At 42.0% G+C, this 14,242-nt stretch overlaps 1 protein-coding gene across 2 annotated transcripts; it reads right to left on the bottom strand.

The window, feature by feature from the left end:
* Positions 1-234: 234 nt before the first annotated feature.
* Positions 235-14,053, bottom strand: Zc3hav1l (ZC3HAV1 like). 2 transcript variants are annotated; one of them, XM_005332413.5, is made up of 4 exons: positions 13,398-14,045; positions 12,386-12,521; positions 6,439-6,700; positions 235-5,132 (listed from the first exon to the last, which is right to left on the bottom strand). In XM_005332413.5, exons 1-4 carry the CDS (start codon positions 13,769-13,771, stop codon positions 5,002-5,004), a joined length of 903 nt encoding a protein of 300 aa, XP_005332470.1. In that variant the 5' UTR covers positions 13,772-14,045; the 3' UTR covers positions 235-5,001. The 2 variants fall into 2 exon arrangements, with proteins under 2 accessions (XP_005332470.1, XP_040147300.1); XM_040291366.2 differs by having other exon boundaries at positions 4,995-5,132; positions 6,351-6,700; positions 13,398-14,053.
* Positions 14,054-14,242: the final 189 nt, after the last annotated feature.

Below are 14,242 nucleotides of genomic sequence, written 5' to 3' on the forward strand. Positions count from 1 at the left end.
CTTCTTAATATATTCCTAAATTCTCTTAAAACTTCCACAATGAAATATTATTGTATTTAAAAAAAAAACTCTTTGGAAGAATATTCTCTACTAATGACAGAGTAATTTTAAAAATATAAGAATAATTTTAAAAAATATTTCAAATCAACTTACAAAAACGCTAAACAGTAATTAGAATAAAATTTACACTTTAACCATATAAATAAAGAAAAAGAAAATTACTACATACACGTATAAAATATAAATGAATTTTATTTATGAATGTATAAATGTATACCAAAGGGGGAAGTACATTAAAAGAACATGTACCATAATCAGGTAGAGTTTATTTCAGGAATTTAAGGGTGTTTTAAAATTATGAAAACTTTTTATATAGTCAATCATTTTAGGGATTTAAGTGATAAAAATAGGATTATATTAAAAGATACCAATTCATCTTATCAAGCTTTTAGCTTCAAACAAAGAAGAAAAGATGTTATTCCTCTTATTCTAATAAAGAACATTCATTTAAAACCAACAATCAACTTTATATTTAATGAAGAAATACCAAAGAAACTTTTTAATCACATTTTGTTTGTACTTAACACAAAATAATAAAAATACATAAAAAATCATTTTGCAGCTATAGTTTTATTTTTAGAAAAAAAAAAAAGCATTCTACCACTACTGGAACAAAAACAATTCAGCAAAAGATAAATATTTTTAAAATTAACAGCCTTCTAAAGATAAAGATTTCCATGCTGAGTAGGAACACAGATATAAAATACTCAAGAAAGAAGTAACATAATAAGACCTAGACAAAAATAAGAACAAAGTATAACAAAACAACATCAAGAAACACATTAATAACAGACAGACTAAATCCTTGATGGAAAGAATTAGCATCATAAACAAAAGTGTTACAGAGTGATAAAAAATTCAAATTGAAGAACTGAAAGAGATGTTTACTTTACTTATCCCCCCATTGGGGGAGCTGTATTTTTGAATATTAAAGAATGTAAGTGGGGATAAGAAGACCAATGAAGATATATACTGATTCAAACAGATTCCAATACAGCATTTAATTCATTGTATGATTAAAAAAAAAAAAAAAAAAACAGGTCTTAACTTCCAGATGGAAGTTAGAATTAACAAGAACGATTCTCCTCAAAGCCAGGGACTAAAAACACAAAGCACCGTGATATAATGTGGTAAGTACTAGGGTAGCGCTACAGGAAGCGGGCACAGAGGCTCACACCTGTGATCCCAGCTACGCCAGAGGCTGAGGCAGGAGGATCACCAGTTCAAAGCTGGCTGGGGCAGAGAGACTCAGCTTCAAAATGAAAAACAAAAAGGGCTGGGAATGCAGCTCAGTGGCAGAGCGCCCCTGTGTTCAATCCTCAGTACTGCAAAAAAGAAAAAAAAAAATTCTACAAGTGCTTCCTCTCTAGGGACCAGGAAATGCTACCATTTTGAAGTTTGTAACTGCCAGGTTCTGAGGCAGGCAGAGGGAAGAAGGACCGGCACTTGTAAAAGAGGGAACATCTTTTACAAATACAGAGTCACAAGACAACAAAAGAGTACATTTCAAAAACTCCAAGTGGGGGTCAGCAGAAACACTCTTAGTCTATATTTCTAAAACTCAATTAGAAGCCAATATTTAAAAATCAGAAAATTTCTCACACACAAAAAAAAATTTGGATTTCTGGCTTCTTTAGAAAAGCAGACTATATGACAAACTGGGTCCACATTTCCAGATGGAAATCAGGGACGTGCACATTGCAGTTGGGAGAGTTTGCCACAGGATTTCCTCTGTGCCCCCTTTCCCTGCAGAGAGTCCACTCGATCTATTTAACTCACCTTCCTGGTCCCTGTAGGGGGGGAGTTTATGACTTGCCTTACGTGAAAACAAAGCAACAGGGTTAGATTTGCTTTTAAAAGATTAACCCGACAGCTAGGTGCAGAAGAGAGAGGGACAGGGGGGAGATGGATGGAATCCACAAAGGTCTATTATATTAAAAATTAAAATAAAGCTACCAGAACTGAAGTGGGGGAAGGTGCCCACCTAGCACCTTCTACTAAAAACTCGCACCACATAGAACTTGAAAAACACTGAGTTATGTCCCTGTGGGATACATAAGATGGGTGATAAAGGTGTGAGCCAAGGAATTGTGTAGGGGTGGGAAGAAAGGGGCAGAGAAGGATGAGCCTTTGAGAGGCTCCTGAGGAGCCAAACATCTCCAGCGCCGGGTGACCAATGTGACACAGGGAATAAAGACAAAGAAGAGTACAGGGCTTAAGTCCAATGACTGAATGGGGATAAGCATCCAAAAATAAGGAAATAAAAGGAGAAACAACCCTGGAGGAAAATGAATTCATTCAAGTTGGAGTATGTTGAGCGTGGGGAGCCTCATGTGAGATGTGAGGCTTCACCTCATGAACCCCAATAAATTAACCAAGAAAACCTATCTCCAGCTCTGACATGCGAAGTCTCAGAGCTGGACCATCAGACGGAAATAAAAGAAAGATTAAGAGGTGTGATCATGAAGCTGAGCTTAAGGATGTTTTCGTCCATTATCGAAGGTTTATAATAAGTAACTAATTGAAACCTGTTTTCACCAGGAGTTTGGCAATCACCAAGAGAGACTAGCGGCAGCTACCCACCTCGAGCCTGTCCTTTGTGTAATATGTAACTCATCAGTGACAAGAATAGTCTGAGGAAATAATGATCTTTGCTTTTGAAATTTGCAGAACTGAAAAACATCTCATGACCAGGCAATGAGGATCAGATGTGCCTCATTTGGCCCACCCACTTGGTGAGACAGGACCCACCAATCAGGGAACACCCATCATCCGGCTACATAAGCCACCCCCAAGTCAGCTTCCCAGGAAGATGAGCTTTGGGACAGAGTCCCTGTCTTCTCATCTAGCCAGCTTTTTTAATAGTCAGACTCTTTGCCTCCATATCTTGTCTCTTGACTTTATTGGTATGTAGTGGGATAAGCAGTCGGACTTGGTCCAGTAAATTACATAAGATAATTTTATAGAATGATTATCAGCAGAACCAAAATTGAAATGGAAGATGACAGAACTGAATAAAACATTGCAACAAAGATTACAGAAGGCCTTTACTTTTGTAAGATCACAATTATAAGATATATAAAAAGAACACAATGATGTGAAAGTCCACCAAGTCTCTCAGGGTAAAGCATACACCTTTAGACCCTCATTCTCTCCATTAAGGGTGTAAGATGGCTTAGACAAAAGTAAACATGGTAAAAGGATAAACTGGAGATAGTCATAATGATTAAATGTAAAATAATGATTTTACATTTAATCATTATGTAAAATAAATGTAAAATAAAATTTAAGTTAGCACCAGGGCTGGGGTGTAGCTCAGTGGTAAAGTGCTTGCTTAGCAAGCACAAGGCCCTGGGCTAGATTCCCAGCACCACCAAAAAAAAAAAAAAAAAAAAAAAAAAAAATAGCACCAGGAAAAATCAGAACTAGGAAAAAATAATAAAGAAAGAAAAAACAAAATATGCAGAACATCAGGCTTTTCAGAAATACTGTTGTTGACAACAACAGTAAAAAAAACTATCATAAGTTATATGAATCATATTGCCCTTTTAGGAGAAAACACAGAAATTTATCACTTGAAAACATTTTTGCATTCCCCCAACTCAATAGAAGAGCATTTCAGTTTTTCTCAAAATGAAAACATAAGTTTTCTCAAAATTAAATAAATTTAGTTTTATAAAAGCTACTATATTGTCCCTTTTTCTCACATTGTGTTATTGCAAAAAAAAAATTAAGAAAGTACTTTACACAAGGACATTTGGAAATATGACTAAAATACACACAGCAAAGGATTCATACACCTGCCTCTGTGGTACCCCTTGATAAAAACAAAGAACATGACATCTACACGTAACTTGATAAAGACAGCAGGATACACAGGAGAAGACAGAAGAGGGAACGGGGAGGAAGAGGGAAGTCCACATGAAATGGGTGAAGCAGGTAGATTTTTCTTGGTCCATCTGCATCCACAGAAAGAAGAGTTACAGAGTAATGGATGAACTACCCATCCTTCAAACTATAGCAGCTGGGCTTAGCAAAAGCTCAATAAAAGATAAAAAATAGACAGGCTGAGGTAGAAATTTTTGACAGGAACCCAAAGGTTACATAGTCTGTGGTGCAGGCCAAGGATGGATGCACAAAACTTGGACACAGTATGGATGACATTCTTTTATGAAATCACGGAGCTCCATGTCGGCCCAGAGGGCCCAGCAATAAAAGGCCACATATACAGTACACAAAAGAGAACCCACACAAGGCAGTTAATACTATTCACTCACATACATTTAGAGAAATGCAAACCAAAACACATTATCATTTAGCACCTGTAAGCTAAGCAAAAGTAAAGCATGGCTTTACAAATTCAATACTGTGTATATTTTATAGAAAGATAAATTCAAAATTTGTTAAGAGTTGAAATATCCCAGAATAAGGGAGGTAGATGAACTATGATATATTAATGTATCTGTGCAAAAAAAAGATTATGTGTGATCAATGTGAACAAAATAGAATGATACTTATGAAATGCCTAAGCAGAAAACCGTGCAAAGCGTATGGATCTATGTAAACTGATTACATGGACAAAATCATTGGTCAGACCACAGAAGTCAGCAGAAATTTACCACTTGAAGAGCTCCATCTGCCCAGGCTGGGGAAGATGCTCAGGAACTGCAGAAGCTGCATCTTCAGGATTTGCCCTGGACTGACCCCTCTGCGCTCAAATTTTACCTTCTCTTTGCCTGCTTCATGTCCAACCTCATCCCCAGCCACCCATGCCAAATTTTATCCTCCCACCTTTAGCTCTCACAATAAGCTGTGAGGTAGCTATTGATGACCATTATTAAGAAATGACTAAAAGAACAAATGGTTACAAACTGAAGCTCAGCAGAAGACTTGCTTTCAGGTCTTCCAAGATGAACAAGCTTCTTGCTTCACTGGTGCCCTTCACGGTTTACCTGGGCAGGGCTTCCTGGCTGACTGAGTAGGGAGGGGGACCAGAGGCCTGCCTTCTCCAGCCCTGGCCTCCTGTGTTCTCTGTTTTTCAAGGCCCTGTGAACACTCAGTAGCTGAGTTATCTAGAAGAAAGAAGAAAGGAATAAGCTTTCCAAAAATATTCTTTGTATTACTCTTTAAGTTTCATTTTATATTGGTAACCAGGTCTCAGACAAGACTCCTAATTCACTCCCAGGGTTTGGAGAGTTTGTGCCTTCTGAATTAAAACAGGTAATTGTTATATTAAAAATATAACAACAGCAAGCAGAAAGTCAGTATTCCATAGTGAGAAGAGTCCCAGTAAAAATGACCAGATGACAATAATAATAGGCACTACATCAGAAACAGGGTAGAAGGTCCCTTCTCTCCCTGAGAGTTCCCTAGACAGCCTGTGACACTGGTATTTCGGAGTCCCCCTTACTTTCAAATTCATAAAGTCTGCCACTAACATTCCGACATAAGAAAACTTCAGGATGTCTCAAAACTTAATTTTTGTTTTTGTTTTCACAAAAGAGCTGGGGAAGTTTCTCAGTGGTAGAGTACTTGTCTGGCATGATATTCAATCCCTAGTACTGGGGGAAAAAAAAGAAAGAAAGAAAGAAAACTGCACATTAAAAGCTTAGTACTGGTGGCTGGGTGGGGTGTGGCTCAGTGGTAAAGCACTTGCCTCCCACATGTGAGGCACTCCCACAATCCTCAGCACCACATAAAAGTAAATAAAGACACTGCATCCACGTACAACTAAAAAATATTTAAAAATAATATAAAAGCTTAGTACCTCTGACTTTGGCAATTAATTAATTACCTTTTCTCATCAACAATTCTAAACCCACCACTAACTGATTTTCAGCTATAAGCAAATTTAATAAAATAAATAAGCAAAACACATTATAGTTAAAAGAACATTTACACAGTAACAGGACTGAATGGCCTACAATGAAGTGTAACAATTATTACCGTTTAGAGTGAGGGGAATCACATGCAATTTTTATTTCTAGTTTGTGCTCCAAGTTTTTCTACAATGTGATTAAAATTGCTAAAAAATGAAAAAAAGCAGACCCTTTAAACCAATTCATAAAAGAAAGCCATCCCTATGTTATCCTCATCTTTCTCCCTCCCCATCTCCCAGCAAGTTGTTAAGACTGCTCCTGCCCCCAACTGGCCCAGGAGCTACTCTGTTCAAATACTATAAACTCAAAAGTCTTCTGAAACCCTTCAATATTGTCACTTGTCCACTGTCCTAAACTTTCTAACAACAAAGCTTCAATTAACATATGAAGTGGTTTGGTCCTCAGACTCACTTTCAAGTCACTGTTCTTGTTTCTTTACTGTGAAGATTTTGAAACCACCTCACCATTGACGGTTCTTGTCTGCCTCTGCTAGGCCTACCTTTGTTTTCAAGCATCTTGTGCAGCTCCATATGCTTGTAGGCAGAAATGATCTGAAAATTAACGACACTTGGAATACTCAGTCCTTGCTCCTGGAGCAACTTCAGGGCTGTAGCATGAATGAGCTGATGGGACCGTTTGCAGGTCTGCAGCTTGCACTCTCCCCTGACAAAGGCTTTGCACACGTGGAACTTGGTGCATTTATCCTTGAGGTTGCAGTAACCATACAGGGGATCCCCACCTTTGTTGTACAGCAAACAGACCTGGTACAGAAAGAAGGCAATACCTGAATATTAGTTCTCACCATATCTTTATTTACTTTGCAGTACTGGGAACAGAACCCAGGAGCACTTCATCACTGAACTACATTCCTTGCCCTTTTTTAAATTTTTTTTTTTACTTTATTTTTTTTAGTTGTAGTTGGACATACTACCTTTATTTTATTTATTTATATTTATGTGGTGCTGAGGATCGAACCCAGGGCCTCATACTTGCTAGGCGAGCACTCTATACTGAGCCACAATTCCAGCCCCCCATCCTTTTTATTTTATTTCAGGATGGGGTTTTGCTAAATTGCCCATGCTGGCCTTGAACTTGTGATCCTCCTGCCTTAGCCTGCTGAGGTGCTGGGATACAGGTATGTGCTACCACAACCCGCTATTGTATCTTTTTCAGCCAATAAACAACAGTTCCTCCTACAAAACTGGAGATTAAATGGTATCTTTTTTAAATTAATATTTTAATTGACACACAGTAATTGTACATATTACTATGTACCCTGTATTGGGGTGCAGTGTGGCATTTCAATACATGTGTACAATGTGTATTATACTATGTATAAAGATCAGATGAAGGTAGTTGCCATGTCTGTCACTCAAACATATGTTTTTTCTTTGTACTGGAAACATTCAAATTCAATTAGATATTCTGAAATATTCAATTAATTGTTGTCAACCATTGTTATCCTACAGTGCCATAGAACATTAGTAGGTTACTCTTGCACCCCTGGTCCCATCAACCATCCTTTCTCCATCTTTCCCTCCTTCACACTGTTCCTTCCCAGGTTCTGGTAACCACTATTGTATTCTCCACTTCTTTTTTTTTTTTAATATGTATATTTTTAGTTGTTGATGGACCTTTATTTTATTCATTTATTTATAAGCGGTGCTGAGAATGAAACCCAGTGCCTCACACATGCCAGGAAAGTGCTCTACCACTGAGCCACAAACCCAGCCTCTATTCCCCACTTCTTTGAGATCACCTTTAGTTTCCACTTGTAAATAAGAACATGTAGTATTTGTCTTTCTGCATCTGACTTACTTAACATAATGTCCTCCAGTTCTAACCATGTTGCTGCAAATGACAGTTCATTCTTTTTAGGACTGAATAATATTCCTGTGTGTGTGTGTGTGTGTGTGTGTGTGTCTTTATCTATTCATCCATCAATGGACACCTAGGTTGTTTCCATATCTTGGCTATTGCAATCAGTGCATAGCAAACATGCCATGCAGATGGCTCTTCAACATACTAATTTCAATGCCTCAATATATGGTAGTTAGATATTGTTTCTTCCTTGCTTGCTTGTTGAGGAACCTCTGTACTGTTTTCCTTAATGGTACATTAATCTATATTCCCACCTACAGTGTATTCCCCTTTTTCTGCATCCTCATCAGCATTTATTTTATTTTTTTATTTATTTTTAACAATAGCTATTCTAACCAGGGTGTGATATAGTGCTTTTGATTCGAAGTTCCCTGACGTAAATGGCATCTTCTGATTGTCAGCAGCTGTTAAGATCTTTGGTGAAGGGCTGAGGGACACCAGTGGAGCCCCGCCCTGGCCTCCCCCAGACAGTGTGCGCACTGGCTCTCTTACCCCCTCTCTTACTTTGGACCCTCAACTGACCTGCTCTCCCCCAAACCCTGTAGCCAATGAAGGACATACATGGAGGTACAAAAGCCTGGCCCCTTGCCCCCAGGCTAGAACAATTCTTCAGTGCAATTTTTATCCATGGCCCCACGATCAAGTCAGGGCCAGACTTCCCAGTGCTTGTAGCCTTTTTCCCTCTATATCCTGCTTCCCTTCCTCCCCACTGGTTTTTCCTAAAGAGCCCTCCCTCAATAAATCACAAGACCCGAATCCCCACTTCAGGTCTACTTCAATGAAACCCATCTCGACAGGTTGCACTACCATATGAGAGTCAGGCAGAGAGTGGGGGAGCACTGTTAATGATTACTTGGGGACAGCTAACGTGAACTGGTCTGCTCCAGGCAAACCAAGGACATACTCTTGGGGAGCTTTATAACAATGGATCAGGCTATCAGCTCTGAAATGACCAATCAGACTTCACCTCACACACACAAAAAGATGGCAAGATGTTATATGATCCTCTATGTGATACAACAAGAAATACCATTATGAAAGTAAGTCTGACATTCCAAGACACCCCTCCACTCCCAGGCAAACTGGAATGTTAAGTTACCCTAATAATGCACCACCTATAAAAATATTCTTGCTATAAAAAACAAATCAAACCCAAATCCCATCAAACCTCCAGTTCTATTAGTTTACCATATATTCAAGAAATAGAGGAGCATGTTAAATGGTACAACAGGAACACTACCAATCAAGCTAAAACATGGGTAATTTTACAGGACATACATAACCTGCTTTAAAACAAAAGAGCATCCCAATCTACAATTGTGGTGCCAATTTTCTAAAATGAACTTATAATTTTAATGCAATTTTGACCCTCTTAGAGTCAAAGAGTTCCTAGAAAATAGTTTTAGGGGGCTGAGGATGTGGCTCAAGCGGTAGCACGCTCACCTGGCATGCGCAGGGCACTGGGTTTGATCCTCAGAACTACATAAAAAAAATAAATAAAGATGTTGTGTCCACCAAAAACTAAAAAATAAATATTAAAAAATTCTCTCTCTCTCTCTCTCTCTCTCTCTCTCTCTCTCTCTCTCTCTCTCTCTCTGTCTCTCTCTCTCTCTAAAAAAGAAAATAGTTTTAGGAATTTAACTGATTCTAAACTTTATCAGAAAAAGGAAACAAGAATTGATTAAACAGGGGCTGGAGATATGGCTCAAGTAGTAGCACGCTCGCCTGGCATGCGTGAGGCACTGGGTTCGATCCTCAGAACCACATAAAAATAAAATAAAGATATTGTTAAAAAAAAAAAAGAATTGATTAAACAAACAAAAAACTGAGAAAGAAGAGTAATGGGTATAGAGACTTGGATTATCATATATTAAAATATATTATAAACTATTTTAAATAGGAGGATGCTGGTTCAATAATGTACAGAAGATCAAGGAAAATAGACCCAGACCTAGTCCAAATATTAGAACAATCTGTTCCTTAAAGATGTGTTGGAACTTGGGGGGAGAATGGGGAGATGCAGGTGAAGGGGACTGAAGTTTCAGTTAGGATGAATCCATTCTGGAGCCCTAAGGTACAGCATGGTGTCTAGAGTTCAAAATAACATATTCTATGCTTATAAACTATTAAGACAGTAGATCTTAAAAATCCTCATCACTGGGCTGGAGTTGTGGCTCAGTGGTAGAGCACTTGTCTGGCATGTGTGAGGCCCTGGGTTCAATCCTCAGCACCACATATAAATAAATAAATAAATAAATAAATAAAATTTCAAAAAATCTGCTTTTAAAAAAAATCCTCATCACTCAAAATTTTAAAAAAGATGACTTTACGAAGTGATGATATGTTAATTAGCAGGATTATGTTAATTATGTCACATGTAAGCATATGTCAAAATATCTCACTGTATGCCATAAATACATAATTTTTATTTTTCAATTATGCTTAAGATGCAAAAAAAAATTGATAGAAATCAATGATAAAGCTATGTAAGCCTGATGTTTTCTTATAGAAAACTTATACTTCAGGGTTTGTTTAGTGCTTTTATTTTTTAAAAAAAAATATAAGGCTCTTTTGGCTTTCCATTTCTTCTTGAATCAATTTTGGTTTGCCCTATGTCTCTAGAAATGTGTCCATTTCATCTAAATTTTCAAATGAGCTAGCATGATATTTCACATACTATCCCCCACTGTCTTTTTTCTTGTGTGCTGTGTCTGGATCCTGCGCTGTACCTTAGGAGAGCAGTGAAAGGAATCAACCAGGCACCTTCATACAAAAGACAGGAGGCATCATTCTCACTTCATCCCCTGTGCTTGTCTGTGGCCCCTGATGTCTAAGTGGCCACACACACCTCTAGGTCCAACTTTGGGCCAAGGGCAGCCTCCCACTATAAGGGCTAAAAGAACACTGAAGCAGTCTAATAGGACAAGATGAGGCTGGGCCCAGGTCATCTAGGAAGAGCCACTGCTATGATTTCCATCTGAGGTATCCCCCAGAAGCCCATGTGTGAGACAATGCAAGAAAGTTTAGAGGTGAAATGAATGGGTTGTGAGAGTCTAAACCTAATCAGATTATTAATCCCCTGCTAGGGATTAACTGGATGCCCACTGTAGGCAGGTAGGATGTGGCTGGAGGAGGTGGGTCCTTGGTGGCATGCCTATGGGCTCTATATTTTGTCCTTGTTGGGCAAAGTGAAGCTCTCTGTTTCCTGATCTGCCAGTCCTAAGCCACTTTCCTCCATACAGTCTTCTGCCACGATACTCTGCCTGACCCCAAGCCCCCAAGGAATGGAGATGGCCTTCTATGGATTGAGACCTCTGAACTGTGAGCCCCAAAATAAATTTCTACATTTGTTCTTGTCAGGTCTTTTAGTAACACCAACAAAAAAAAGCTAACATAGCCATAAAGAAAAAGATTCAATGAGCTTAACAATATAAAACCATTAAACTTCTCTCTCTCTTCCCCCTCTCCTCTTCTGCTCTCCTCTCCTCTCTCTCTCTCCCTCTCACCCTCTCTTCCCCCTCTCCTCTCTTTTCTCTCTCTCTCTCTCTCTCTCTCTCTCTCTCTCTCTCTCTCTTTCCCTCTCTCTCTCTCCCCCCCCTTCTCTTCTGCAACTGGCCGCTACGGTCCTGCTAATAAAATCTCGGACAGGTAAACAGTTGTTTTTTTAAAAAAAAAAAAAAAAAAAGAAAGAAAGAAAAGCGCATTAAACTTCTGCTAATCAAGAAATACTGTGAAATTAAAGGGCAAACAGCAGCTGTACTGCTCCTTCCCTCTAATAGAGAAAGGTCTGTTCCCAGCTTCACAGTTGATGCCACCTTTCAACCCTTCCTGTCAGTAATCTGCGCCAGCTTCTGGGTGAATCTACTTTCTGTAACATAGAGGGATGCACCTGGCTCACAGAAAACCTGCTGCAAAGGTTTCAGGCATTTAAAATGAGATGGATGCCAAGAAGAAACCTTGCTTCCTAAGATCCCCTCCAGGACTGCCTTGGGTAGAGATTCGAATGTACTGGAGGGAGGCCTCTGCCATCTTCTGCACCAAAAGCTCCAGCTCACATGTTCTACCTCACAACTTTCTTTCCCTTTGGACCCTGTCATACCCTAGGATCATCCTGGGCTGGGGATATAGCTCCGTTGGTGGAGTGCTTGTCTTGCATGTACAAGGCCCTGGGTTCAATCCCCACCACACACACACAAACACACACACACACAAAAAAAAAAAAAAAAAACGAAAACAAAAAACAGCACCATCCTGAATGGTGGTCTCCTCACTCCCCCACCTTCTTCCCACCCTTTTCTGGCCACATGAAAAAGTCTATGATAGAATCATGGTGCCAGGTTACAAAATTCTACTTTTAATTGGTGGTCTCATAATATTTTCTCTTGGGATTCTCACTATTTTGTTGAAAACAATCCTTTATGTATGGCTAAACAGAAACACACATGCGAATTTTGCCATTATAGGAATTAGAAAGAGTCCTTTTAAGAATCCGAAACTAAATCATACTACTTCAGAGCTATTACGCTACAAAGCCAGAGAAGGCAATGAACTCCATGGCCACTCACCTCTGGCAAAAGGCAGGGGTCATTCTGCAAAAGCAGGATCCGAAGCTGGGCTTCATTGAGGCCAAAAATCCCGTGGTTTTTCAGGACTTGGATGTTGACAGGTGTGTGGATATCATGAGAAAGGGTACAGGTAGACCTGGGGAAACACAAAGCTCTGGGTCAGAAGCCCAGGTGAGGAAGGGCCAGTGGGTGGGATTCTTGCCTGAGACAACTTTCAACTTCAGTGGGTCCAACAATTTCCCAGGCACTGATTGATAATAAGAAAGTTGGGTTGAAACTACTCCCTTCCCAGGGTCATTTTCTTCTTCATTAAGGATGCTTTCCAGCCAAGTGTACCTCCCCCAGTCACCTCCCTGGACAGGCTGCACATCTGTTCTGCCCATGACGGCACTTGGCCTTCCCCACCCAGAGAGGGACCGTCTCCCACTGTCTACTAACGTTAGAAAGAAAGCGCCTCCACGTAAACTGGGGGTGAGGGTGCGGCGAGAATGCACCACGAAAGAGCTCCAAACTCCCGCTGGGGGGGTGCGGAGGGTGGGTCCTCACTCACAGCCTCCAGCCCTGTTTCCGGGGAGGGGGTGGGTCAGGCCAGACCAGGATTTTAAAGCCCGAGAGCACAGACCCGCTCCTGTAAAACGGTAGTTAGTGGGGAGTGGGCGCAAAAGGCCCATGGATCTCACGGGATCCTCAGATGTCCCCTGGAGGCCACTTTGAGGGGGGTCAACTCAAAAGTTCCTGCACGATTCAACCCAGGCGCGTGGCGAAGGCACCTTGGCAGGACAGCATTTGGGGGGCGCGGGCGACTGAGGACTCTGGGCCGAGGGACCTCCCGCTTCCCCCCCGCATCCAGCCGGGAGCGCAGACGAGGCCTCCCCGGAGGTCGCCATCCCACCCCGCGCGCGCTCGACGAGGACCCGCCTCCACCATACTCTGGGCTCCGGCTTCCCGCTGGACCTCAGACCAAGGCCCTCGCCCCGCGCCCTCCTCCCGGCCCCCGGCGCCTTCCCCTCACCAGCAGTCGCGGTGGGGGCACTTGCCCAGCATGTGCCGTCGGCAGAAGTGCAGCTGGTCGCAGGCCTGGCACTCCCCGCGCTGGTAGCGGGCGCAGAGGCGCGCGGAGGACACGGCCACCACCCTCCAGGCCGAGGCGCCGCCGCCGCTGCCCGCGCCGCCCGCGCCCGCCGCCGCCTCCGCCTCGGCGTCCCAGAGGCCCTCCTTCATCTCCACCTCCTGCAGCAGGAAGCGCTCGGGCCCGGCCCGCTGCAGCACGTCCCGGAGCTTCGCCTCCGACAGCTCCACGTGGCCGCGCAGGTCCTGCAGGAACATGCGGCCGCCGTTGGCGCACAGCACCTTGGTGAGGAAGGAGCACACCGTGAGGTCCGCCATGGCCGGCGGCCGCGTCCCTGTGCGCGCCGCGCGAAACCCGAGGAGGCCAGACTCCTCCCAGTCACGTCCACGGTTTCCAGCCACATTCCAGGGACCGGCCTGGGAAAGGAAGGGCGAGGGCAGCCCCGGAGGGTGAGAGGACGGCCCAGGTTCCCGATGTCTGCTGGGCACGGATTCAAGAAGGGATGGACGCTTATTGAATGTCTGTCCTGTCCTGGCACCATTCAGGGTGAGTCCTTGTCACAAAAGAGACAGGCAAACCAGAGCTTTGCGAGTAAAACTAGTAGGGGCTGCAAAGCAGATGAAATAGGTAAGGCGGTAGGAGGTGAATGGCTGGGCTGCTTTAGGTCCTTGGTAGGGGACCGTCGCCAAGGAGGTGGCCGCAAGCCACAGGTGGCTGCAGAGCACTAGAAATGTGGCCAGTCCCAGCTGAGATGCGATGGGTGAAATACACACACTGGATTTGGAAGA

This window comes from Ictidomys tridecemlineatus, chromosome 2 (assembly GCF_052094955.1).
Source record: "Ictidomys tridecemlineatus isolate mIctTri1 chromosome 2, mIctTri1.hap1, whole genome shotgun sequence".
NCBI lineage: Eukaryota > Metazoa > Chordata > Mammalia > Rodentia > Sciuridae > Ictidomys > Ictidomys tridecemlineatus.

Coding starts and splice junctions, on each gene's coding strand:
- Zc3hav1l (XM_005332413.5), bottom strand. CDS start 13,771: ATGGCGGACCTCACGGTGTGCTCCTTCCTCACCAAGGTGCTGTGCGCC. Junction 12,522..13,397: donor TGCCCCCACCGCGACTGCTG/GTGAGGGGAAGG, acceptor GTGTTTCCCCAG/GTCTACCTGTACCCTTTCTC. Junction 5,133..6,438: donor CAAGATGCTTGAAAACAAAG/GTAGGCCTAGCA, acceptor TCTTTCTTCTAG/ATAACTCAGCTACTGAGTGT.